General features: G+C 27.4%; 7 protein-coding genes across 7 annotated transcripts; 3 read left to right on the plus strand and 4 right to left on the minus strand.

The window, feature by feature from the left end:
* Nucleotides 1–43: 43 nt before the first annotated feature.
* OCT59_015002 (uncharacterized protein) lies at nucleotides 44–2,845 on the minus strand. The gene is made up of 7 exons (XM_025320002.2): nucleotides 2,555–2,845; nucleotides 2,387–2,466; nucleotides 2,029–2,238; nucleotides 1,881–1,943; nucleotides 1,187–1,807; nucleotides 1,042–1,113; nucleotides 44–959 (listed from the first exon to the last, which is right to left on the minus strand). The coding sequence occupies exons 1-7, from the start codon at nucleotides 2,598–2,600 to the stop codon at nucleotides 759–761; spliced, it is 1,293 nt and encodes a 430-aa protein (XP_025172416.1). The 5' UTR covers nucleotides 2,601–2,845; the 3' UTR covers nucleotides 44–758.
* OCT59_015003 (uncharacterized protein) lies at nucleotides 2,652–4,675 on the plus strand (the record flags this gene model as incomplete). Its single annotated transcript, XM_025320003.2, has 9 exons — nucleotides 2,652–2,929; nucleotides 3,182–3,206; nucleotides 3,286–3,517; nucleotides 3,596–3,636; nucleotides 3,719–3,858; nucleotides 3,930–4,025; nucleotides 4,102–4,253; nucleotides 4,334–4,379; nucleotides 4,460–4,675. Exons 1-9 carry the CDS (start codon nucleotides 2,702–2,704, stop codon nucleotides 4,673–4,675), a joined length of 1,176 nt encoding a protein of 391 aa, XP_025172417.2. The 5' UTR covers nucleotides 2,652–2,701.
* On the minus strand, nucleotides 4,661–5,319 carry OCT59_015004 (uncharacterized protein). Its single transcript, XM_025327219.2, has 2 exons — nucleotides 5,133–5,319; nucleotides 4,661–5,053 (listed from the first exon to the last, which is right to left on the minus strand). Exons 1-2 carry the CDS (start codon nucleotides 5,277–5,279, stop codon nucleotides 4,760–4,762), a joined length of 441 nt encoding a protein of 146 aa, XP_025172418.1. The 5' UTR covers nucleotides 5,280–5,319; the 3' UTR covers nucleotides 4,661–4,759.
* Nucleotides 5,320–5,958: 639 nt separating this feature from the next.
* On the plus strand, nucleotides 5,959–8,394 carry OCT59_015005 (uncharacterized protein). Its single transcript, XM_025320004.2, has one exon. It carries the CDS (start codon nucleotides 6,639–6,641, stop codon nucleotides 7,698–7,700), a length of 1,062 nt encoding a protein of 353 aa, XP_025172419.1. The 5' UTR covers nucleotides 5,959–6,638; the 3' UTR covers nucleotides 7,701–8,394.
* Nucleotides 8,395–9,374: 980 nt separating this feature from the next.
* OCT59_015006 (uncharacterized protein) lies at nucleotides 9,375–11,816 on the minus strand. Its single transcript, XM_025320006.2, has 7 exons — nucleotides 11,449–11,816; nucleotides 11,174–11,353; nucleotides 10,923–11,100; nucleotides 10,744–10,814; nucleotides 10,286–10,654; nucleotides 10,136–10,214; nucleotides 9,375–10,060 (listed from the first exon to the last, which is right to left on the minus strand). The coding sequence occupies exons 3-7, from the start codon at nucleotides 11,037–11,039 to the stop codon at nucleotides 9,776–9,778; spliced, it is 921 nt and encodes a 306-aa protein (XP_025172421.2). The 5' UTR covers nucleotides 11,040–11,100; nucleotides 11,174–11,353; nucleotides 11,449–11,816; the 3' UTR covers nucleotides 9,375–9,775.
* A 476-nt stretch (nucleotides 11,817–12,292) lies between these two features.
* Nucleotides 12,293–14,654, plus strand: OCT59_015007 (uncharacterized protein; the record flags this gene model as incomplete). The annotated part of the gene is made up of 11 exons (XM_025320007.2): nucleotides 12,293–12,412; nucleotides 12,485–12,641; nucleotides 12,717–12,815; nucleotides 12,882–12,978; nucleotides 13,044–13,199; nucleotides 13,269–13,444; nucleotides 13,513–13,652; nucleotides 13,725–13,917; nucleotides 13,988–14,105; nucleotides 14,175–14,434; nucleotides 14,512–14,654. 11 exons carry the CDS (start codon nucleotides 12,293–12,295, stop codon nucleotides 14,652–14,654), a joined length of 1,659 nt encoding a protein of 552 aa, XP_025172422.1.
* Nucleotides 14,655–14,702: 48 nt separating this feature from the next.
* OCT59_015008 (uncharacterized protein) lies at nucleotides 14,703–16,584 on the minus strand. Its single transcript, XM_066139701.1, has 10 exons — nucleotides 16,394–16,584; nucleotides 16,296–16,322; nucleotides 16,138–16,206; nucleotides 15,924–16,073; nucleotides 15,712–15,846; nucleotides 15,561–15,638; nucleotides 15,356–15,496; nucleotides 15,164–15,287; nucleotides 15,073–15,088; nucleotides 14,703–14,998 (listed from the first exon to the last, which is right to left on the minus strand). The coding sequence occupies exons 1-10, from the start codon at nucleotides 16,559–16,561 to the stop codon at nucleotides 14,839–14,841; spliced, it is 1,068 nt and encodes a 355-aa protein (XP_066002553.1). The 5' UTR covers nucleotides 16,562–16,584; the 3' UTR covers nucleotides 14,703–14,838.
* Between the last annotated feature and the right edge of the window lie 8,015 nt (nucleotides 16,585–24,599).

Raw genomic sequence — 24,599 nt, forward strand, 5'->3', positions numbered from 1 at the left:
ATTAAGCTAAATAATATGATAACAGTGTATCAAAATTATTAACAAAAAAAAGCAAATAAATATTTATTTTTCTTTGTAAAAATTTTTGATATTTTTAACATACGTATGATATATATAGGTAATAAAAAAATAATGTCCCCCGTAGAATTATTTGTAAAATAAGTCTAAAAAAGGTTTAGAAAACAGATTTGTAAAGTTGTGAATGTGGTATAGGAAACTCTCCAAATATTTAATTTCGCTTTTTTTTAAAAAAATTCTTTTTGTCTAAGAAAAGATTAATATAAAATTACAAATCAAAATTAAAAGAAAGAAGTATAAGAGAGTTTTAAGAGTTAAGAAATTAAGATTAAAAAGGAATTTATGATATAGGAAATATAGGGAAGAAAGGTTACATATTAATACATAAAGGAATGGAGTCATTAGTTTTTTTAAGTCTATTTGCAGAATTAGAGGTAAAAAAAGTAAAAACCGAATAAATTATAAAAGGTAAAACGATTACGGGGAAATTATTAAGGAAATTTAATATAAATCATTACAAAGACAAAATATTATGTGTCCCAACAAATATTATAAATTTTATATTATCCGAATAAATTTAAAAGAAAAGAAAAAAAATTATCCACATAATTAATAAAAGGAACAATATATATTTCCTTTCAAAAGTAAATCCACAATTTACAATACTTAACCAAGGAAAAAATGAGTTCCCACAAGGATACTCGTTTCTAACACTCATGAAGTTTTATACTTCGCGCAATTCAATTTTTTTTTGTTTTTTCCAGAGCTACTTTAAGGGCTGCTAACCATGCAACCTGAGATTCTTCGCCATCAACACAACAGATATATGTACGCTTTGGTGTGATAACTTTGAAACAATTTTGTTTGGATTTAGAAATTGGATCTGTTTCAATAACATCAAGAATATCCGCAAGATTGATTTTCAAATGAGGTTTAGGATTCTAATAAGTTAATATAAATACAAATTAGTATAATAACATACATTATATGAAAAAATATATATGTATATATATATTTTCTTACCTTGTTCTTATAATTCTTGTAATATAAAAGTTGATCATTCTTCAGCACAAACCACCTTTTCTTCCAAATTTTCTATAATACATTTAATAGAATTATCTAGAATGCATAAACGATTTAAAATAAGTTGCCTTTTTCTTTTTCATACCTTATATCTATCCAATTTGTATACAAGTCCTTTGTGAATTGTGCCATCATCCATCCCTTCATCAATCTCATCATCATCATCTTCCTCTTCCTCTTCAGAGCTAGCCGTAGGACTACTGTCTTTTCTTTCTGATGCAAATTGTCCTGTAATTGGACTTGAAGGAGGGGAAGCATTATTTGGAATTGACGTGTATGATGATGACGCTAAAGAATTATCTCCTTCTACGTTATATTCAGATGATGATTTTGGGATATCAATAGCAGCTGTCCCTTTTTCTGGAGACGTTGAGAGAGAACTATCCATGGCTGGAATCGATTCGGACAAAGGTGATTTATTGGCGATTCGTTTTACTGTAGAAGATTTTCCTTTTATTCCTGACATATCTTCACTATCTGCCTGACTTCCCGTATCATCATCATCTAAGAACTCTCTTTCTTGCACAACTTTCTTGACATTATTTATCGCTTCCACCCATTCATCAAGTTCTTTTTTACTCGCAGCCTGAACGTAATATGTACGTTTATGCGTAACGATACCAAATACATTTTGTTTATTCTTAAGTTTAACTTCAGCTACAGCATGAATATCATTCATATCCAAGATTTTAAGAAGTTCATATTCCTAAATAATAAAATTTTAAATGAGAATAAACTTAGGTTAGAATTAAAATCAAAGAATAAATGAATTTTATTACCTTATCACTCTTATAATATGCTAATTTGGTTGATCTTAGCACAAACCATCTACGTTTCCAATTCTGAAAAAAATAAAATATTGCTGGTTTAATTTATTAGGAAATATTTTAATGTATTATATAGTAATATTAAAAATCATTATTGTACTTTTCGTCTTTCTTGTTTTTTACTAAGATATCCGGATTTTATTAAATGTTCATGTTGTAGTGTTTCTCTGGCCTCTTCAGGGTTCACACCACCTTCAGGTTCAGTTTCATATTCTTGACCATATTCGGCTTGGTTAATACCTTCCTGTTCCGAATCAGAAGTATCAGAGAATGGGGTAATTGTTGTAGTAACAGTAGTAACTGTCTTACTCTATAATTTATTAAAAGATTGACCGATTTAATTATAGAATTAATAGGACTTTAAAAATAAATCAAGGATCTATTATTATTCAAATAAGGTAAAAAAAAATAAAAAGAAAAAAACTAGGTAGATCTAAACTTTAAGAAAATAAAAATACCTGTTGTGCGCTATTAACGTTACCGTTACGTAGAATTCCTACAGGTGTATCCATAGTTTTTTTGTTTACTTCCTTAAGTGCTGTTAAAGCAAAGTAGATGAGTATTTCACTTTTCGGTTAAATAGTAAAAAAGGGTGAAAACAAACAAACATAAAAGCAAGCACTTACCAGAAGTCGAATTTACGATTTGGACAGAAGTTGTCAATTCTGGCATACTTCTATCAAAAATTTGTCATAACCAAATAAATAACTAAATATTTTTTTTTGAACCGAATGGGAATAGGTTGAGATGTTAAAGTACAAAACCACTTAATAATGTTGCAACGATTTAGAAGTTTAAATTTGATTGAACTGTCTCTAGAACACTGCGATGTTAAAAAGATAGTTATTAAAGGTGAACAGAAACGGAAAGAACGTATGAAGTTAATGAGTAAGTTGACAACTAGAAAAGAAAGAGACAAAAAAATGGGTGAGAGTTGCACAATAATGTTAAGTTTGAGTATCAAACTTGCCGATCTGCTGACGCAAAAATCCTTCTTTAGCGTAGGACACATTGGACGAACCAATCAAATTATACTTGTGTATTATTTTTGATCTCCGGAACAAAGAAGGTAACACCAGAGAGGTCATTTGCTGCGAGAATTCACACTGTGATACATAAATGTTTATCTGTCAAAAGATCGACAGTCAATATTTACTATAAATAACGAATAAAACCTTTCTAATAATAGAAAAAAAAAAAATCTAATCCGTAAACATATTTTATTTCTTAATTTCATAATTTCATTAACTTAGAAAAGACCAAAAATTTATATTTCAAGTAAAGACATTCAATAGTCTCGTTTTTGACAATTTATGATTTAATTAAATAATTGACTTACTTTTTTATTAATAATTAGAAAATCAAGTGATAATCATTTCATATTTCCTTAAAACATTGAATCATTATATTAATTTTGATGATTTCCGAATTTTGGTAAGAATGGATGACATTCTAAATGATAAACATAATGTTTTTAAATATCGAAATCTTAAATCACAAAGATCTAAAAAAAATCGTCGCGGAAAAAATAAATGGATTTTAAAAGAGAAAACCGCAGTGGATTTTATTTCTTATATAGAGGAAAAAAGGTTTTGCATTTATTTAGTGACTTTATAAATGTGGGCCTGACCTATTATTAAATTAATAAGTGTGGCGCATTCTTCTAGGCAAACTCTTTTACAAAGTGATTTCTTCCAAGAAGTGCAAGGTTTGATAATTTTAAAATTCAATTTAGTTTTAAATTATATAATATAGAAGAGAATGTTTACATTGAATTAATTACATTGTAGAAACTATCAATAATAAACTTTTCTCTCCACATCGGCCAAAAATCGTGGATATTGTTTGTTACGGAATTGGAAGCATTGAAAAATCAATAATATCACAATATCAATTTGCGCTCGTTTTAATTTTGAGAGATTTATTTGAAGTAAATACTAAATAAACCATAATTCACGTGTCTTTGCAATTATCCTAGAAAATTAAGGTTTTTTTTTACAGATAACAGGAAAAGCTTATGCATACGATCCGGTCTCGACTCCCATTGACTTAGAAATTCTTTTACATTATGAGATAAATACGATAAATGCTAATGAAGTATGTTATTTAAATTTGATAAAATAAATCATTCTTCAAATTAATTTTTCTTTTTTAATTTCTTTAATTATACAAGAAAGCAAAAAGACCAATCACGAATCAAACTCTTTTTTACATGCCACATTGTCCACTTGGATTATATAATAACGTGATTGCGTCAAACTGGGAAAGAAATAAGTTGGAAAAGATTATTCTTGTAGGAAACAGATTGGACTTTTACGATGAGACGTAAGGCAAATTTTGAAACGCATGTTGACGTTGACTTATAATCATGTCTAATCTAATAATAAACTTTTTTTTTTTTAAAGGATGTCAACGACTTTGCTAAATAGGAAAGCTCCATACATAAGCTCTATATCCTTTCTTCCTTATATTTATTTTCCACTTCACATTTTTTTCTCTCTATTAGCTATCATCCTTAACTATTCTTTCACGCTTTGACTATTATCCAAAGTGTTCCTTTTCCATCGATTTATTTGTCACCAAAATATGATGACAATCTTTCGATAAACATGCCAACTGGTACATTTGATAACTTATGTTGGCAATGGTTTCCAATTGATGGGGAATTAGAAAAGCTAGATGGAGATATCGAATTTTGGGGCTCAAAAACGACATTGGAAGAAACTGAAGATCTTGAAATAATTTAATAATAATTTTTTTTTCTTTATTTAAATAAATATTGTAAACTAGTCTCGTACATGTATGCATTCCCAAGATAGAAAAAATAATTATCACCAAACTCTACATTCTTTCACCATTGATTCAATTTCATTAAATAATTCTTTGTCTCCAATTTCTTCATCTTGATCTCCGTTATCATTATTATCACTATTTTTCATTAATGCTAACCCTACCACTACAGCTCTTCCGTCACCAGAATTCTCTGTCGCTATAACAGTAGCTATGTGTGATGCGTATAATTGATATAGCGGAGTAATGGATCCGAGAAGGAATTTTACATTGGTGGAAGCGGAAGTCGTTACTGAAAGTGGAGAAGGCAATTGTGAGTCAACTGTCACATAAATCTATCAAAAAAGAAAAAGGTTAGAAATAGCTATTATATATTTTTTTTATTGTAGCATTATCTTTGAGAACTTAGCGTACCAAACTGCCAATTTTCCCGTATTGAGTGACAATTACAAATATTTTGTCACGAAATCCCGTAATTAATACTTCCGTATGTATACCGTTAAGTAAACGAGCTGTTTGTCTTGTTTTTAGAGGAAAATCACTTTGTTCGTTCGAATCCATTAGATAAATCTAACAGAGATAAATTAATCTGATTATTTATACGGAAAAATAAAAATCTTTTTTGGTATTTGATTCACCAATCAAATTAACTGAATGCCGGTGAACCCCGGAAAGATGGGACAAAAATAATTAAAGTTCATGCGGCTGTGGCGCAATTTATAAGTTTAAACCGGCATTCAGCCGACCTTGATCATTCAAAAAATGGTGACGAAATTGTTACAAAAAGAATCTTAGAATTTCCTTTCTAATATTTTATTAATAAATCAAAGAAATTTATAAAGATCCGATTCGATAAACACTGCAGCTTTGCATAGATGATTTTCAATAAGGCGAAAATGTGACCGTTATTTTCGAATAAGGAAATAACATAACTATAGATGTTTGAATTGTAAACTTTCTTGAAAGTTAAATATTTCACTAAAATAGTTATAAAAATTTCGTGTTCAAAGAATTTAAACTAATGTTAACGAGGTGATTTTTTTTTAAAATACAGTAATATTTTAATACCGATAAAAATAATTTCCGTGATTTCAGTAATATCGGCCCGTGTAACACCGGACTTTATTCGGCTGAGTTTGCCTAATCGATGAATTCGTTGAACCTTTATTGATATTTATGGTCATCGTACCAGATTACAATTTAGTATTGAACACCCTAAACACCCTATTTTTTTTATTCTGACTCACCTCCCCACAACTTCAAACATCGACATTTTTCTAGCACCTTTAAACAACCGCCCTCCACCAACGCTTGTTACAACATAACTCTCGTAATTAAATATTTTCGCGTCGCTTTGTCACCTATCGCGTGTTTTTTTTATTTTACAACTACTGTCCAATATATTTATTCCTGTTTCTTTTTTAAAACGAACGCGGACTAAGACTTTAACTTTTTAAAGTGTTCAATAATTGTCTAACTTTTGCTTGGTTCGTGAGACTTGACTTTTTACGATCCCTTTTATTAGACTTGCTCTCTTTCCCCTCATCATCAAAAATTCCACCTTGTACTACTAAAATAACGACTTGTTAATAAATATATATATAAACACTTAAACGAAAAAGGGCTTATATTTTATTTAATATATTGCGTTGAAGGAGGTGTGGCAAGTTTCACCAAAAAGATAACAGGATAAAATAAAGTATAAATACCGTTTCATTATTGATCCAGACGGTATTTGACACAAAAAGACGCCACTTTGAGCCAAGAATAAAAAAAAAAAGCACACAACTTTAACACGCGAATTAAGGTTTTATGTTCACAAAAACTTTCATGTGCTTTTTTAAAAAAATTTTTGGTCTATTTTATTTATATTAAAAAAAATTAATTAATTTTACTTTTAATAATTTTTTAAAGTCTGCAATGGCTTCGGCCCAACTTTCACAATTCACACATATGTGCTCAATTCCGACCATCCCAAAAACACCAACTAACACTACAGTATTCCCACTTAAAATACCGATTTATTCAAACAAAATTAATAATAGCAATATTTCACAAGCAACAGAGACGCGAAAAGAGTCAGAATATCTAGAGGTTCGTAATGAGACCCTAGAAAATGACACTGGTTCAAATTCGTCGCGTACATTACCACGCGTCGTACTTAGTGCTCACTTCTCACCAAGAAGAGCACCATCACCTAGTGAATTTTCTTCTAGTCCAATATCATATAGTTCTGCAGACGAAGATATTGACGCTATCACAACACTTGCATCTTTAGCCGTAGAGGAAAGGAAAAAAATACATCTATCGCCCGCGTTTTCATCAGTAGCAAGCAGTGCAGTATCAAGTCCTCCATCCAGTCCTTGCCCTCAAAGTCCAAGACGGTCTTCACGAAAACCAAAACCAAGCAGTCGTTCTAAAGAACAAATATTAGGCAAGCGACGTTTTTCTGGACCTGCAACGCGTTTAAGAAAACATAAATCTGTTATTACAGAGGATGATGAAAGAGAAGAATATTATCGTGAACGTGGTGCACCTATTCCTTCTCTCGAAGCTCCTTATACAAAGACGAGACGTATACCTATACCTACTATAGGTAGTGATGGAGTTATTGGATGCGGAGGATATAAATTTATTCCTCCAAATAATCCAAATTTTCCAAATTATCCAATCCCACCAAAAAAGAGCGAAATTCTTTTAACATGGTTTCCTATTCAACGTAAAATGTTTCTTGCTTCGTATTTAGAACATGGAAAAGATTTTTCAGTGATAGGTAAACAAGTAAATAAATCAACTGCACAAGTTGTAGAATTTTATTACTTGATAAAACATACTCCTGAATTTCGAAAAGCAAAAGCCATGAAGAAAGAGCTAGAGCTGTATGAAGAAGAGGTTAACAAGAATGATGCGCTTATTAAAAATCTCGCAAAATTGGCTTCTGGAAAGAAAGGAGGACGTAAAAAGAAAACAACTCGTAACTAAATATACTTAATGTTTATGAAAGAAACGCGTTCATTATGTTTATTTCTTTTGATCAAAAAAAAAAAAAAAAAAATAATTTTTAGATTAATCAATTATTTAAAGTCAATTATTTAAATTCTATTTAGGGAAGAAAAATCTTTAAAGATTATTTGGTTGATTTTTGTTGGAATTTCGGACATTTTTTCCATTTTTCTTTTATATGTAATTACAATCATAAACAAAAAACAATTCATATTATATATTATTATATAAAATGCCGACCGGCTTGGCAAAAAAAATATTACATCTTCTCTTGTATTTCCCCTTTCCTTTGTATCTTTAATTAGAGTTATATTTAATTATCTGGGTTTTATAATTTTTTTATGAACTTGATTTTAATTTGTTTAATTTTCTTTTTTTTTTATCCTTTCTTGTATGTATACTTTCGTAACTTTTCTTAGAATTATATTAATTAATTGCCAAGGTCCCGGTTTGGGAAAAGTTTTCCCCAATTTATTATTTTATTTATTTTTTTTAAAAAAAAAAATTTTAAAAAATTTGATATTTAGGTTTTTATCTTTTATGGTGGTTTTCATTTATTTATTTGATTTTTATTTTTTAAAATTTTCTTTGAGAGAGAATGACGTGTTGTTTTTTTGAAAAGATGTAATTCGAAAATTTTTTTCAACCAAAAATAAATATAATAGACTTTTTTATTATTTTATTGTTTTATATTTATTATTCTATAAAAAGAATTCTTCTCTTTTTTCGGTTCAATAAGGGCGTGGATTGGAAAGATTGCGCTAAAAAAAAAATCGCGTCTTTAAAAAAACAGGACTCTAGATTACGTCAGACGTGTTTTCATTTTTTTTTAAAAAAAATTTGGTGTAATGTGCTTTGAACAAAAAAAAAAGAAAATCGAGATAAATCCGTTAATTTATCTAAGAAAAAATCATTATTTAGTCAGATTGAATAAAACGAAAAAAAAAATTTATTTTATTCACGTGATTTTTTTCTTTCTACGCGAAATATTGGGTTGTTAATTAATAATTAATATACAATTTTTTTTAAAAAAAAAAAAATTATTACGTAACCATTTTTCCCCGTACATATATATTCATTTGATACCTTTTTTTTGTTCAATTGATTTCATTGATTTTATTTTCCAAAGACAATTTGAGAAGTTAAATCAACATTACTCTCTTAGTTGGCGTTATACTATATTAAATAAATCACCATGACGTACATCACATGAAATGGCACAACCATTCATTTGCACCTTTTTTAGAAATAGATTTACTTTATGTCTTTATTATTTATCATTTCACATGAAATATAGTAAATACGGGTATATAAATATATATAAGTATATATATATACGCACAAAATGAACCATTTTCGTTTCAATTATATGTATAAATTATTTATCATCATTATTCAAAAAAAGACTTTTACTGCCTTTTTTGTTTTAATTTTTTTTTGGTAAATATATATATATTTTTTACCGTTCTTATTTGTAATCAAAAAAATACTTTTTTTTATTGCTATGACTTTCTTTGTTTCAGTTGTTTCAGTGAATCTTTGTCTCTTCTGCTTTGCATAATAATATATTATTAGTAAACTATAATAATAAAATATTTACTCATAATAAAATAGAATTCATATGACCTTATAATAAGTATTTTTTTTTTATTCTTGTGCATTCCAAACGCAACCACTTTTTAATTTTTTAATATCGAGCACGTGATTAAACGCGTGTTAAAAAAATATATTATTTACAGAGTTTTTAAGTGAATATATGTTTCAATTGTTTCATGTTTCTTGCGAACAAGAACAATATCACACGAAAATTATTATTACGAAATTAATTATTAATAAAAATGCTCACGATAATGAAATTATCTACTAAAAAGTTTTTTCAATTATTGTCCTTTCAAACAATTTTACCCTGCCGAATTCAGATGACTTACATATATGTATGTGTATATACCGCAGGTACCGATAAAAAATTTTGATATTAAAAAATTTAAGAATTTAAGCAAAAAATTTTTTTTAAAATCATTCCTTTTACTTTAACGTATCCCAATCCCTATATATTAATATTTAGCCTTTCTGTTTGTCTTTCCTCGACCACGAGTACCAATTGGATGCACTTCAAATTCTTGCATCCTATAATTTTTGCATTTATGTGCATTCGGTAGCTCTTGTATCATTTTTCGGACTGTGGGTTGCGATAACCCAAAATAGTCCGGTCCGGAAGCCGCGTTTGAATGTTTTCTATTTCGAATGCTATTAGCTTGCCTAATAACAGGGGTCCATGCACCAGTCGCGCTGCTTGCGGTTATTGGGTTTCCAGGCTGATCAGCAGCCTGAACTACAAACTGTAAACAACAAAGTAAACTTAGATCTTATAATAAAGGATATTCAAACGGATCAAAATGAATTACGTTACTTACTCTTGGGTTGTCCCCGCCATCTTCAATAGTCGAGGTATATATTGTATCCCGAGTCGGGTCTATCATACTCAGGTATGGTCTAAACACGTGATAAGATTAACAGTTAGATCGTATTCATGAAATAAAAAAAAAAAAAATTTAATTATTTACCTATGTGTAGAATACCCGACTGGATATATATATCGATCGTTGTGATACGCAGCACGATCGTATACAACGGTTCCTAAACTAAGGATCGTGTGAAGTCCTACCTCGACCGGTAAGACATAGTTACCGTTCGTGTCCTTATCAACATGATATGCCTTTACGTTCCTCGAGCTTGCAGGAGGGCGACCAGGACCACGTTTTGCCGCTGATGATGATGAAACAGCTGGAATATCGTTTACAATATTCCTTGCAATTTGTGTTGTTGGTCTTTCGTTATAGGCAATAAGGGGATTTTTTAGTCGTCTTTGATGATCCATGAATGATGTAGATTCTTCATTAACATAATTTGTGGCCAATTTTTCCAGCAAAGAACTGTAAATTAATCGTAAATAAAAATTTTTAATATTAAAATAAAAATAAAATAAAATAAACGTATAACAATATTAATATGTTATATTTACTCTCTTTCATCCTTGCATTTTCTAGCTTCTTTTATGGCGCGTCCGTATTCTTCATTTAGCTCATTGTTCATCTATAAAAAATATTAAAGAACGCGAAAAAAATAGATTTCAATGTTATGAACTATTATTCGTCTATGCTTCTTTTATTTCTTATATTTTTCGTGAAAAATTTTACTCGCCTTCTTCAATTCCCTGTATTTACGTTTGATTTCCTTGTATTTTTCATACGTAGAAATAGTAGGGGAACCGTTTTGCACACTCGTCTTTGATGGTTGGTTCTTTGGATGACGACCCATTTTTTCAGATGCTTGAAATGATAAGAACTTCAAATAATCGAAGGGTTCTGAGAGAACCTGACTTTGAGTGTATAAAGTTGTTAGTTTAACTCTTAATGAGAACAAGTTGTTAGGAACGTATAAAGGACACTTACTGAGTACAAGTCCAGCTCAGAGGAGAGGAATGAAAACCAAGTATGTTGTATATAGGTAAATTCTCTCGACACGTTTTAATAAGTGCGAGAGTCCCGGAGATTTCAAGGTATAGCTTTTAATAAAACACTCGGCAAGTACACGTATTGAGAATATAAAGTTTTGCTTGACCGAAATGTATGCTTTGATAATATTAACGAGAATCAAACTAGATCAGTAAGTTTCAAGGTGTATACTTTTGAATTATAGCAATAATTGCTTAGGCGAGCGCGAATACCTGAAGTCCAAATACTTTATATTTTACTGGCAGTCAAGTTTCCACTTTCCACACGAATTAGGTAAAATGTTCACTCGACTGAATTCTGAATTATAAAGAGTAAAGAGGTTCAGAGAGATTGGGATGCTTTTCTTGTAGAAATAAAAATCGCTTAGAATAACGTAAGGATATTTGTAACAGCCAAGATTCAACACGGAACGAAGTCGGAATTTGTGGTAAACTTTATGTTTAGAATAAATTTTATTTTTACTTTGGCAAAACTTAGAGTATTTAAAGTTGTTCAGAGAAATTAGACAATAAATTTGTCAGTATTCGGGACTCAACACGAAATGAAAGTAAGGAATGAATAAAAAAAAGGAGAAAATATTTAAAACCAATTTCAATCAATGATTTCTTATTTATATAAATTCTTTATCTATTCGATTGGTCTTGTTGTCGTCACACATATCATAGTCAAATATCACATTTTCACGCGATTAAAGTTCGCGACGAACATCCAATGCACAATTTAGTATATTGTAAAATTAAATTAACACATTATTGAATATTATCATATTAACTTAAGTCTTACGTTATATATTAAAGCTTCGCTCCAAGGAACTCTGGGAAATGTGATTTTTTGCCGTTAAATTTTTAAATATCACAAATCACATAAATGCAATGCAGAATTTTAACAATGAAGTATCAAAAGTTATCACCAAAGCTCATTAGAAAAATGAGTTACCTGTCCCATTCAAGACGCGTAATGATTGGTTCATCTCATCAATGATAACTTTAAAAAGTATTCCATTCCTTAAAAAATAAAAAAAAAATTTTTTACCCTACTTCCCTAAAAGCAGGGATAATGTTTTATAGAGCGAAGTTCTTTAATTATTCAAGGAATTATGTAAATGTATCAAAACGTATGCTTTCAAATAGTTCTAAAGATCAAAGAAAGCATTTATGGTCAATGACAATTATCGAGGTTTTATTTGATTATCAAGAAATTTGTATAATTTCAATCACGTGTTTTGCCTAATTGATAACGTATATATAGGCTGCAAATTTGCTAAGACAGAAGAAAATTTCAACAGTATCTTTGGTTAAAGAATGTTTTTCTCGGATTTCAAAATATGATGCTGAAATAAACGCGTTTATAGAGGTGCAAAATGAGAAAAAATTACTTGATAAGGCTCTAGAAATTGATGCTAAAGGTTGAGCTTATAAAAACATATTTGTATTTATGATATCAATGATACTGTTATTTATATTTACCTTTAATATTGTAGGATCATTTAATGGTTCTTTAGATGGGATACCTGTTGCATATAAAGATTTATTTTGTACATCTTCCTTATCAACTACATGTGGATCTTTTATGTTAAAAAGTAAAAATTTTTTTCTTTAGTTTAATGCACAGTAGTCACGTGATAACATCATTTATTTTTTTTTAGATTTTAAATCGCCGTTTAATGCTACTGTCATCAATTTTCTTGAAGAAGCGGGTGCTATTATGATTGGAAAAACCAATATGGATGAATTTGGAATGGGGTAAATATAAGAAGGAATTGTATAATACCAATCGTTTATTTTTAATATCAATCAAATCTTCAAAGTGCAGCAAACGTATATAGTGTACATGGTCCGGTGTATAATCCTCAATCAATTCTTTTTGATGAAAATCATTTTGAAAAGAATGATGGGGATCAACGTGTTGCCGGTGGAAGTTCAGGTGGTAGTGCAGCGGCAGTTGCATCTGGAATGTGTTTCGCGTGAGTTGATGTTATTGTCCTTGTAAGTTATTTTCTCAGTACTGAAAAAAAAAAAATTTTTTTTTATAGTGCTTTAGGATCGGACACCGGAGGATCTGTTCGCCTTCCTGCTTCATATTGTGGCATAGTGGGATTTAAACCTTCTTATGGTCAATGTTCTCGATGGGGACTTATTGCATATGCCAACTCGCTGGACACAGTTGGCATCCTGACAAGAACAGTTAGTGATGCTCAAATGATTTATGGTTAGTTTTTTTTTGTATTTTAGATGATTACATTCAATCATTATATACATATTATCATCCGTTTTTAGACGTGATATCAAAATTCGACGTGAATGATTCAACATCAATAACTCCAGAAGTTCGATCCATAAATTCATCCATACCATCATTTTTTAAATTAAATTCAAACGCTGACGATTTAAGAGGATTGCGCGTTGGTGTTCCCAAAGTAATTGTACTTGTGTATTTATTTTATATTATTATCCTAAATCTATGTCTTAATAGTATGTCATGACTATAGGAATATTTTGTTTCAGAACTTGGTGAATCTATTGTTAATTTATGGAAAAAAGGGATTTCTTATCTAAAATCACATGGTGCAACAATTGTCTCAGTTTCATGTCCAAGTACAAGATACGCGTTATCAGCTTATTACATATTAGCACCATCAGAAGCTTCTTCCAACTTAGCACGGTTTGATGGAGTTAGATATGGTATATTTATATAGATTATAACCTATTCTTTCCAAAAGATTGCAGTAATCCTTTTCATCAATTTTTCTAGGTCATCGAAGTGAAGAATCGAATAAAAATGATGGCATGCTATATGCTAATACAAGAGGAAGGTTTGGCAAAGAAGTTAAAAAACGTATAATTTTGGGAACTTATGCTTTAACTGCAGGGTAAATAAAGCTTTCTTTTATCCTTAAATAAGTAAAATTGTTTATGGTATTCTTCCGTTATGATTTTAGATCTTACGGAAATTACTTTCTTCAAGCACAAAAAATTCGTAGGATGGTAAAATCAGATTTTGATCGAGTTTTTAAAAGACCAAATCCGTTGCGTTTTACTAAAAAAGACTCGGGATGCAATGAAAATAAAGTCGATGTTTTAATAACTCCAGTTACTATTTCTACTGCACCAAAAATTGAGGATTGCTTGACGACTAACGTAAACAATTTTATAAATACTTACGTAAATGATGTTTTTGTTGTACCTGCAAGTTTAGCTGGTAAGCTTAGAATGTCTCCTTTTATTAAAAAGTAACCAATAACTAATATTTAGATGATATTTTACTTACAAAATCAGGAATTCCCGCCATTAGTATACCTTTTGGTATATCCTCGATTGACGGATTTCCGATCGGGTTACAATTAATAACACAATATGGGGATGATGATACTTTATTAGGAGTAGCAAAAGTTCTAGAAAAAGGAGCAAATCAGAAATAGACCCGATCCTCTGAATTATTTAACATTTTATTATTATTATTTTACTGGGTTTTTTTTTTAAAAAAAAAGTAATTAAATTTTTTATTTCTATATAGATCTGTTTTATATTATTAGTATTACATTTCTGTCAACTAAACTACGTAATAACGGATTGTGTTATAATGTCTAAAAAGAAGTATGGATTTCAACCCATTAGTTGTGAATTGTCTTCTGGCGGGTATTTTGACTGACAAAATGTCATTAATCTCTTAATTGATTGAATCCATTTACGCGTTGTCTCATCGTTAAGTACATGAGCGACCTGGGCAGAGAAAATTTTTTCGCGAGCAGAACGTTCGTGGATACTATACAAAGTAAAAAACATCATTAAGATATCTGAATTATTTGTTGAACAGTATCTTGGTTTATAAATACGTACCCAACCATAGTAACACCTTATTTTTGGGAATTAAAATAATTTAATTAATCTTGAGAAATAAAATGTAAATTGTAAAAATTCTAAGACATACCAATAGGCCAAGGCGCATTTCCAATAGATAATCTTAAATAAGCATCGTTCGCGTTCATATATTCGCGTTTCTGCATATAATGTGTAATTTCTGTTACACGTGCTAGTACATCTGGTTCTATTGACTATACAAATAAATTTAAATTTCTTAATTTAAATCACTCCAAGGAACATATAATCTTTCTTTATCTACCTTTTTCTTAAGAGTTCTGAAGAAAGGTTGCATGTACTCGTTTGTTTGTTTTTGTGTAGCGGCAGAAAGTTTACCTTGTACGCTTCTCTTAACATGATCCGGACGATTATTCATTTCTTGTTCCCATTCCCGAATTAAACGCTGGTTAAAGAAATATCATTAATCTTATTCACTTAATTGATCAAATTATATATAAAAAACAAACCCTTAAAAACGTATAAATAAGGACAAAGAGTTTGTCTGGATCCTTTTCTAGGAGTTCAATGCTAATTGGAGTATTATCCTAATATTAAAAATATAAGTTACTATGTAATCACTAATAACGATAAATTAAAAATAATGATAATTAGGTATACCAAAACAGAATCTTCAGTTGTCTTCTTTTTCTTGGAAGTTCGACTTTCTTCTTCGTCTTGTTGCTTTTTCAACGCCTCTAAATCTAAATTGGTATCCATTTCTTCTAAAGTCCTCATAAAATCGTTACGTTGACCCTTAATATCAGGTATTATTGATAGTTAGAACAAAAAAAAAATGCTTCGCTGATAATGAAATTAAATAGAGTACTTACCTCTGTTCGCTCTTCGATGAGTTCAAGAGCACGTAACCGTGTTTTACGATCTTTATCAGATTCACCGAAAAGTCTAATTGGCTGACCTTTCGCTCTTAAACGACGAACTACTTCCTCCGGTGAAATATTAAAAGTATCGCTTCCATCATACTAATCGAAAATAATTATTATATATACTATTAATACTATTAACAATCACAATGACTTGACATACCTCTTCCTTCTGACCTTCACTATCCGAAGCAGATTTTTCTGCCTTTTCTTGTTCTGCAAGTAACAAGAGCTATTGATTACACAAGAAAGTATTCAAAAAAAAAATTAAAATCGAGTATTATAGATTTAATAAATAAATTTAACCATCAGACTAAATACCGTTTTATTCTTTTGTCTTTTTCTTTCCTAAATTTAGTAAAGCATTCCTAATTAATTGATAAGAACAAAAATCAATTACAAAACATTACTTTAAGCACCTCACGTTTTTTTTCTATTTCCGCTTGTTCGGCTAAATATTGCTGTTCTCTTTTCTTCTCTACATCTGATCGGCGAACATATTTCTTTTTCTTTTGTTCTTGTTCTTCTGAATGTATATTTTCAAGGAATTTACGCTTATTTTCGATTTCTGCTTTTAAAAAATTCATGGTGTGTTTTTTTTTGTTATTACCCAAAATGATTTTATAAAATATCCTTTTAACCTCACGTGACTTGTTAATTCTGGCGGAGTCAGCATAGCGGACATCCCTATTTTATCACAATTTTGACGATCATTTGTCGACCATTTATTCAATTTTATCACTTCACTATAATTAAATTGATTGAATAATTCTACATAATAATATGTACTCAAATTTTACAGACAGCTTAATATTAGTTTGGATTTACTGCAAGTTAAATTTTATTAGAATTGCATCATTATTGAATAAATTTTATTAGTAGTAACTTTAATTTTTAATAAAAATGCATTAGATATAAAATTTCAAATTGATTATCTATATTTTATTCTAATCTTTCTAAAATACTTTGCATATTCTCATCATTATTTTCATCTAAACTATCAATTGTTTCTTCTTCAACTAAAGGTATTTTATTATCTTTTAGTAAGATGATATTTTTATGAGTATTTCTTTATAAAATTTTAAAGACTATTTATAAAAAATAAACAATATAATTTTTAATGATCAAATTTGTTGTTTAAATAAATAAAACAAAAAAAAAATCTTTTTTTAATATATATTTTAATAATATTCATAAATATTCTCTTAATAATAACTTTTGATTTATCTAAATTTTGCTAGTTTATTTTAGCCATTGATTCTTGAATATCTAAATAATATATTTTGAAAATTTTAAGTTTTATCCATAAATCTGTGGTTTTGCAGTGGTTTCACCTAAAGTTTGCTTCAAAATCAGGTTAGCAAATGATTGGCAAATAATTGGTAATTATCAAATTATTGGAAATTTCAGTTTAAGGTTAATTTTGGCAATACATTTTTTTTTGCCATAATACTTTTATAGTATAATTTTCATAAATTAAACTGCCAAAAAAACAATTAGTATAATTTACCTGAGCATTTATGGCTTTACCCAATACTTCAAAGTAGTTATAATATAATATATATAAATAAAATCTGATACTATAATTAGATTTTAATTTTATAAAAATGAATTAAACTTTATGCATTAAAACTTTAAAAGGAATTGATTTAAAACCTTGCTTACTCCTAATAGAAGTCTTTGGGAAAAATTTTAAATTTACTAGTAATTTTACTAGCGATTCTATTAGTTAATTGATCTAAAAAAAAAAATCATAACAACTTAGTGTAATATTTCTTTTTTTAAGTGTAATTTATTTATATATAGTAAAATTTTCAAAAATTCTCAATTATAAATTTTATCTTAGATTTTTGGTAACCTATCTTATAAGTAAGTAAGGTCCTATTAATTTATCAAATTAAAAAAATAACCAGAACAAAGCAATAGTATGAAAAAAGAACCCTAAATAATTATAATAAAAGTCACATTTACAGTACTAATTAAGTATATTAAAGTCATAAATAATATAATCTATAATCCTATTCATCTGATTAGTCAATCCTTATAGTCCAGATGCTTATTCTAAATCTCAAATTTGATTGGATAAAATCTGTTATATTTTAAGATCATTTTACAACTACATTAATAGCATTTAGAAAAATTTTTCAATTATGTAACAATTTTTGCTGATTATTTTCTAAAATAGCTGATTAATTTTGGCAATAAAAAATATTTTTTTATTTTTCAAATAAAACTTAATATATATTTTATATTAAGGATGTTTATCAAAATTATTTTTTCAAAATTTTAATTTAGTTAAAATTTAATCTGAAACTATTTTTTATAATAAATTTAATTGTTAAAACTGTTTTTATGCTTTTCTGAAACTAATTATAATTTAGAAAAGTTTCAGATTTACCAATTTTTTTATTAAAAATAAGATTTTTGAGTTTTGAATTTTTGAATTTTATCGTTAAATGAGTTTTGAGCAGCAACACTATTTTATACAACTTTAAAATTTACTATAAAAAACTAAAGGTTATTCTAAGTAAACTTATAAAATATGAAAACTCTTTTCGCTACTGTTCATGACCATTTTTCTATAAACAAAAAACATAATAATTTTTTTATTTTTTTTACTTTTGCTTATTTTAACTTCGTTTAAATACACTTATACTTCAAGTTTAACTTGATAAAAATAACTCTTATGAGTTTTTAGTATAGTTTATTTTCCTTTTCCCTTATTTTTTTACGTGTTTTTATCTTGTACTTTTTGGACTTTATTCATTTTAGCGTATCATCCAGCAAAACAAGATAAAAACACCATCTTAAATATGTGGATACCTCAATATTATTAAGTGAACTTATACGAATGGAAGCAATATAGAAAGATGAACTCCTAACGAACTCTTCTTGGACAAAAAGTTCATACAATATATGAAACTGAATACTTTTACGACAGTAGCCCTACCTACTTTAAAATCTTGGATAATAAAGCTCAAGAGAAATATGAAAAAGCTGCCTGCACCTACAGAAATCTTACAGATGATATCTTTACAAGATCTTAAGTGACACTCTGGAACTTTATTGACTAGCTCTCTTTGCACCTACAAAAAACACAATTTTTTTCTCCTTTTCAAACCCCTTTCTGAAAAAGGAACATATCAAACTCACAAGAAAATTATCAAATAAACAATTTAGACGTGTTTTTTACTCCTATTGGATGCCTTTTTGAATACGTTTTGAAACCTCTTTATTCAACTACAAATGATTATAAATACGGAAGAATCCTTCTATATTAGATAACATTTATTAAGCGACATCAGATTTGGAAATTTTATTAGAACTAATGGATATTTAACAAGCTGTACATTATGTTTTTCCTGTGGAAATGCATATTACTGTTTTTTTTAAACAACAGACGATATTACAATTTGGCCTCATACATTTCAACCCATATTCACTAAGGGCCTTCAAGGACAGAGATAAATTGACTTCACCCTCAGACTGCAGAATATTACCAAACCTTTTTATAGATAGAATTATAGATTTTTTCTTTTTACTTTTTTTTGTTTTTGCTATTTTCTTTAAATTAGTTTTTAAATTAGTTTTTAAATTTTTAATTATAAATTATATGGATAGAGTAGAATTCTACCTATTACTAAGATATATTACCGATAGAAATTTCACTTTCATATAAAACCTTACCTTAGAATTTGCTTAAATTCTATTGATTAATTGTCTAAAAAGGAAAAAAATCATAACAATGTAACATAAAATTTCCTTTTATAATAGGATCTTTAAAGAGTTTTATATATAAACCTTACCTTAGACTACAGGATGACTTATATTAATAGTAAACAGGGTCCTGATTACCTGATAGAGCTTATAATTGGTATTTAGATTTTGTTATTAGGTTTTGGCAACTGCTAGTATTTAGTTATTTTAGTTGTACATCTAAACATCTGATAGTAAATATCATAGTACTTGATTACAACTTACAAACTCCTTTATGTAAATGAAACCTTCTTTGTCTTTTACTAGAGACTACCAGTAAGCATACAGACTCTTCTTTCTACAACTGGTTGGTTTTGATGTATTATGCTGTGCTCATGGAATTCTACAATCTGATTAGATTAAATTACCCAACACCAGTTCTAGTTGGATTTACTAAAAAGGGACGATCTGATGGTTTATTTCATTTATTTTACAAGAATATGCTAAATATAATTTTCTTTTTTGGCTAATCATGATGTAATAGGTCCTGTGATTACCTTGTAAAGAAAGAGGAGTATTTACGCTAAAATAGGATGTTATAAATATTTCTTACTCTTTGAGCAAAAGTTATTATCTAGTAATGGTATACACGTGAAGTGCTTTAAAGCATGACGAGTGGTTTGGTAGTTAATTATATTAGATCGTTATTTAGAGTTTTATACATTTGTAATTAGCTTTAATTTGTATTTAATAAACTACTATTAAATGCATTGCAGTTAAAAAAAAAAAACTTATAGAGCATGTAAAATTATGATATTTAAAAAAAATATTTTTAGTGATATTTTAGGAAATGATTGGCAAATTATCACATGATCGAAGAATTTTTCTGGATACTGTTGGAATAGTTATCATCTTACTACATCACTTTCAACTATATATTTATGATAATACAGGTGATATATTATATAAGTAACAAATAGAAATCAGATTATAAAAAAATTCTGTTACTAAGATAAATATAAATAATGTGAACGTAATAGTCACATGAATGGTAATGATTAGATTAAAAATGTTAGCCGTAATTGATTAGTTGATGCCATAATATTATAGCATACAGTATTACAGTTATGACACTTTTCGTAATACTGTAATTAGGCTGTAATACTGTAATTAGGTCGTAATACTATAATTAGATTGTAATGGTATAATTAAACTGTAATGTTGTAATTTTTAATAGCATAAAAATTTAAAATAAAAGTAATAAAATTACAATATATAGTTTATATGTCATGTAATTTTAATTTTTAGGAGTACATAAAACGCATCATATTTTTTTTTGCATTTTGTATGTGTTTGTGTAAAGAAAAAAATTATATAATAAACTAAAATCCCTATGGTGGATGGTCAGGAATAGAAGGTAGAAAATTTTAAATTTTTTTCAAAAAATTTATATTAAATTAGCATAATATCTTTAATAATTAAATAATTTTATGCATAATTTACATATAAACTTTTTTACAAAAAAAAATTTTTTATTATTTTTTTTTATATTATTTATCCCTTAAAATTGAAATTACAAGTTACATGTTTCTTAAAATCTAAAATCTGAAATCCAAATTTAAATATATAATTTTAGCTGAAAATCATAATTTCAGCTAAAACAGAAATACAGATCTTTCCTTTTTTTGATAATAACATACTGGAATTTTATGTAATATTACTTTCCTTTTTAGGATATTAGTTAATTTCTGCTAAAATTAAGTGTATAATTCTGGCCAAAATTACATACTTAATTTTAGAATTACGGTATTACGATTGTGATAGATTAACACCTAATTACAGTATTATAACTTTTACTTTTTAATGTAGATAAATTGCAATCTATTACATACAACACTGTATCTTAATATTACAATTACAGCTAATATCATCTTTAGGTTAAATACAAATATTTTTTTGTTAGTAATATGTATTTCTTATAGTAATTACATATTTTCTATAGATACGTTGATAATTTCTATTCATATATATATATATTAACTAAATTATCTTTATCTATAAATTTTAGGTTAAACTATTTTTTTGTAGAATAACTATAGCAAAACCAAAGAAAAACTTATACCCTATAAAAAATTTTTATCTGAATATTTCCATTATTTCTCCGTGTCTTCCGTAAAAATTCCGTAAAAATGATATATTCACAGATATCTGTGTTAGCAAGATGAAAATTTCCATGATTTAAAGCTATAAATTCCATGAAAATGATATATTCACAGAAAAAACATGGAAAGATAAAACACAAATCAGATTTTTTACAGGGATAATATATGATATAATAGAGTTTGAAAATTGTTAGTTATATTATTTAATAAATAATACACTGCAAGAAATTCTGATGCAACATATTAATGCAGAGGATAAAGAAAATAAAGACTAAAAATGGAATTTACTTACTCTAATTCATATTTTAAAGTGGTTGAGGTAAAATGTAACAGAATTTCTTCTTAATAGACTATTTTAAAAATGATAAATCTTCTTGAAATATTATAAATTGTAAATTTAGTGTAGGTATTTAGTTTATGTTACTATAATAAAAAAATTATGAATAAATGTATATTTTTTTTTAAAAAAAAATAAATTCTTAAAATTTTCTAAAGTTCATAACAAAATTACATGTCATTTTTCCTAATATGCTCTTTTTATTATTCTCTGATAATACTATCTGGTTTTATATAAATTTAATTTGATACATATTTTCCTAATCTTCAAGTAAGATATAACTTTTAGTATTATTAATTAAAGAATTTTATTAGAAACTTCACTGATCATAGTGAATTATTTGTTTAAATCTATTTTTTCCTGTTAACTTTAAAATAACATTAATATTTATATTTAGCAGAACTGTATTTAAACTTTTCTTCATCTTTAAATAGATACACAGGTCAAAAAGTGAAAAATCGGCGTAATCGATACCAATCAGGCAGTTTGCTAACTTTTGATCCAGTGATCAGAAAAGAATGAAATATAGCTCATTGGAATCGTCTCAACAAGACGAATCTAATGATAGTAAAATCGCATCTTTAGGATTAATAGTTAATAAAAAATTAAATAAAATATAAATGATACATTTTTATTTTTATATTTTACTTAATTTCTCATCAAGTATTAATCCTAGAAATGCGATTTTACTACCATTAGATTCGTCTTGTTGAGACGATTCCAATGAGCTATATTTTATTCTTTTCTGATCACTGGATCAAAAGTTAGCAAACTGCCTGATTGGTGACAGTATTTGGCGAAAATGCCAATCAGTCACCGATTGGTGCCTGATTTTTCACTTTTTGACCTGTGATATACAAATATGTTTTCTGAAAATGTTTCGATTGAAAAGTATTTTTTTTCAATAATATGTTAAGAAAACCTAGTTTTTTTTAATAAAAACTATAAATGAGTTAATGTAATAAGATATTTGTTTTGAAGTAAAATAAAAAAGAGAATAGAAATGGGATATTGTTTTATTGTGTAAATGTTTATTTTTTTTATAAATAAATAATTTTTGATAAGTTATAAAAATTTTAAAATAAAGCTTACATCAAATAGATAACAGGTTTTCCATTAGGTTGTGAAAAACTACTGTATAATGATTACTAAATATATATCATATAGTATAAGATATTTGTAAAAATAGAAATAAACAAGATTAAACAGGTAAATCATTTAACGCTGATGCTATACATGCAATAATTACATTGTTGATCTGTATGATAAAATTGAAGAATAGTCAAATTATCCCATATGGAAAATTGATCAGCCAAAATTAGCCTAATTCTAGCTGTCACTTTAATTTTGGCCAGATATTACTGTATATTAAATAAAGAAATTAATTGGTTTATAATAGTTAGTTAAAAATAGCTTAATTCTGGTTATTATAATATTAATTTTAGCCAAAGTTATGTATTATTATAGTTAAAATTACTATATAAAATTAAGAAAATTTTGTTAACTTTTTTGATTGAAAGGTAGTATAAAATATATATCAAGAGCATTCTTAATTATAAATGTTGTCAAAATTTTCTAATTATAATATTTCAACATTACAATATATACCGTAAATAATTTTGTAATCAAGTAAATGTCATAATACTATAATGCTATAATATTAAATTTACAGTATATCATATGGGCCAATCCTTGGAATCTAATTTTTTTACACAAAAATAATTTTATTAAAGCAAATATAAATTATCATTTATATAAGAATAATAAATTTATACCAGATAATGCAAAAAAAACTAATTAATTATATAATTTTTAATTTTTTTTTAATATAAGATATCATTAAAATTTAAAAGATCAAATATAACTCTCATGACAAAATCATTGATAATTCTTCGTAGAAATAAGCTATACAAATAAATTTACATTCATTTGAAAGAGAAAATCGAGATCTATCTAATGAATCTAAAATCAAGTGAATTGAATCACTAGTTGTTCAGTAATCACGTTCAGTATATTATTGAATTTTATCTAAATTTGATCATTAATTACTTCACATATAGTGATTCAATTTGAATGATCTTTGCTCCCTAAGGTGATGCCAACTTTTATCTTTAAAATAAATTTAAAATAATTCGTTTATTATATGTAGATGTTTAGGAATCATCAATTATATTATTAATATAAAATTTTATAAGTTTGATAAAATCTGATATAAAAAAATTTATTAAATACCTGTAGATGCAAGCTACACGAATGAAATTATATTCATTTGAAAGAGAAAATTGAGGTCTATCTAATAAGCCTAAAATCGAATGAATTGAATCACTGGATTGTGAATAATTACGTCTAATATATTTATTTTTAATTTTTAAATTTGATTTGACTTTGATCGTTAATTACGCCTCATCCAGTGATCCAATTTTCCTGATC

This window comes from Rhizophagus irregularis, chromosome 23 (genome assembly GCF_026210795.1).
Source record: "Rhizophagus irregularis chromosome 23, complete sequence".
Lineage (NCBI taxonomy): Eukaryota > Fungi > Glomeromycota > Glomeromycetes > Glomerales > Glomeraceae > Rhizophagus > Rhizophagus irregularis.

What these genes read in the sequence shown, in the direction of transcription:
- OCT59_015002 (XM_025320002.2), bottom strand. Translation starts at nt 2,600, where the DNA reads ATGCCAGAATTGACAACTTCTGTCCAAATCGTAAATTCGACTTCTG. An exon ending in AAAAACAAGAAAGACGAAAA is followed by an intron (nt 1,944 to 2,028) that starts GTACAATAATGA and finishes TATTTTTTTCAG; the next exon opens with AATTGGAAACGTAGATGGTT. An exon ending in ACAAGAATTATAAGAACAAG is followed by an intron (nt 960 to 1,041) that starts GTAAGAAAATAT and finishes TTAACTTATTAG; the next exon opens with AATCCTAAACCTCATTTGAA.
- OCT59_015004 (XM_025327219.2), bottom strand. Translation starts at nt 5,279, where the DNA reads ATGGATTCGAACGAACAAAGTGATTTTCCTCTAAAAACAAGACAAACA. An exon ending in ACGGGAAAATTGGCAGTTTG is followed by an intron (nt 5,054 to 5,132) that starts GTACGCTAAGTT and finishes CTTTTTTGATAG; the next exon opens with ATTTATGTGACAGTTGACTC.
- OCT59_015005 (XM_025320004.2), top strand. Translation starts at nt 6,639, where the DNA reads ATGGCTTCGGCCCAACTTTCACAATTCACACATATGTGCTCAATTCCG.
- OCT59_015006 (XM_025320006.2), bottom strand. Translation starts at nt 11,039, where the DNA reads ATGGGTCGTCATCCAAAGAACCAACCATCAAAGACGAGTGTGCAAAAC. An exon ending in GTCGGGTATTCTACACATAG is followed by an intron (nt 10,215 to 10,285) that starts GTAAATAATTAA and finishes TCACGTGTTTAG; the next exon opens with ACCATACCTGAGTATGATAG. An exon ending in ATGGCGGGGACAACCCAAGA is followed by an intron (nt 10,061 to 10,135) that starts GTAAGTAACGTA and finishes TGTTGTTTACAG; the next exon opens with TTTGTAGTTCAGGCTGCTGA.
- OCT59_015008 (XM_066139701.1), bottom strand. Translation starts at nt 16,561, where the DNA reads ATGAATTTTTTAAAAGCAGAAATCGAAAATAAGCGTAAATTCCTTGAA. An exon ending in TCATCGAAGAGCGAACAGAG is followed by an intron (nt 15,847 to 15,923) that starts GTAAGTACTCTA and finishes CCTGATATTAAG; the next exon opens with GGTCAACGTAACGATTTTAT. An exon ending in TTATTTATACGTTTTTAAGG is followed by an intron (nt 15,497 to 15,560) that starts GTTTGTTTTTTA and finishes TTCTTTAACCAG; the next exon opens with CGTTTAATTCGGGAATGGGA.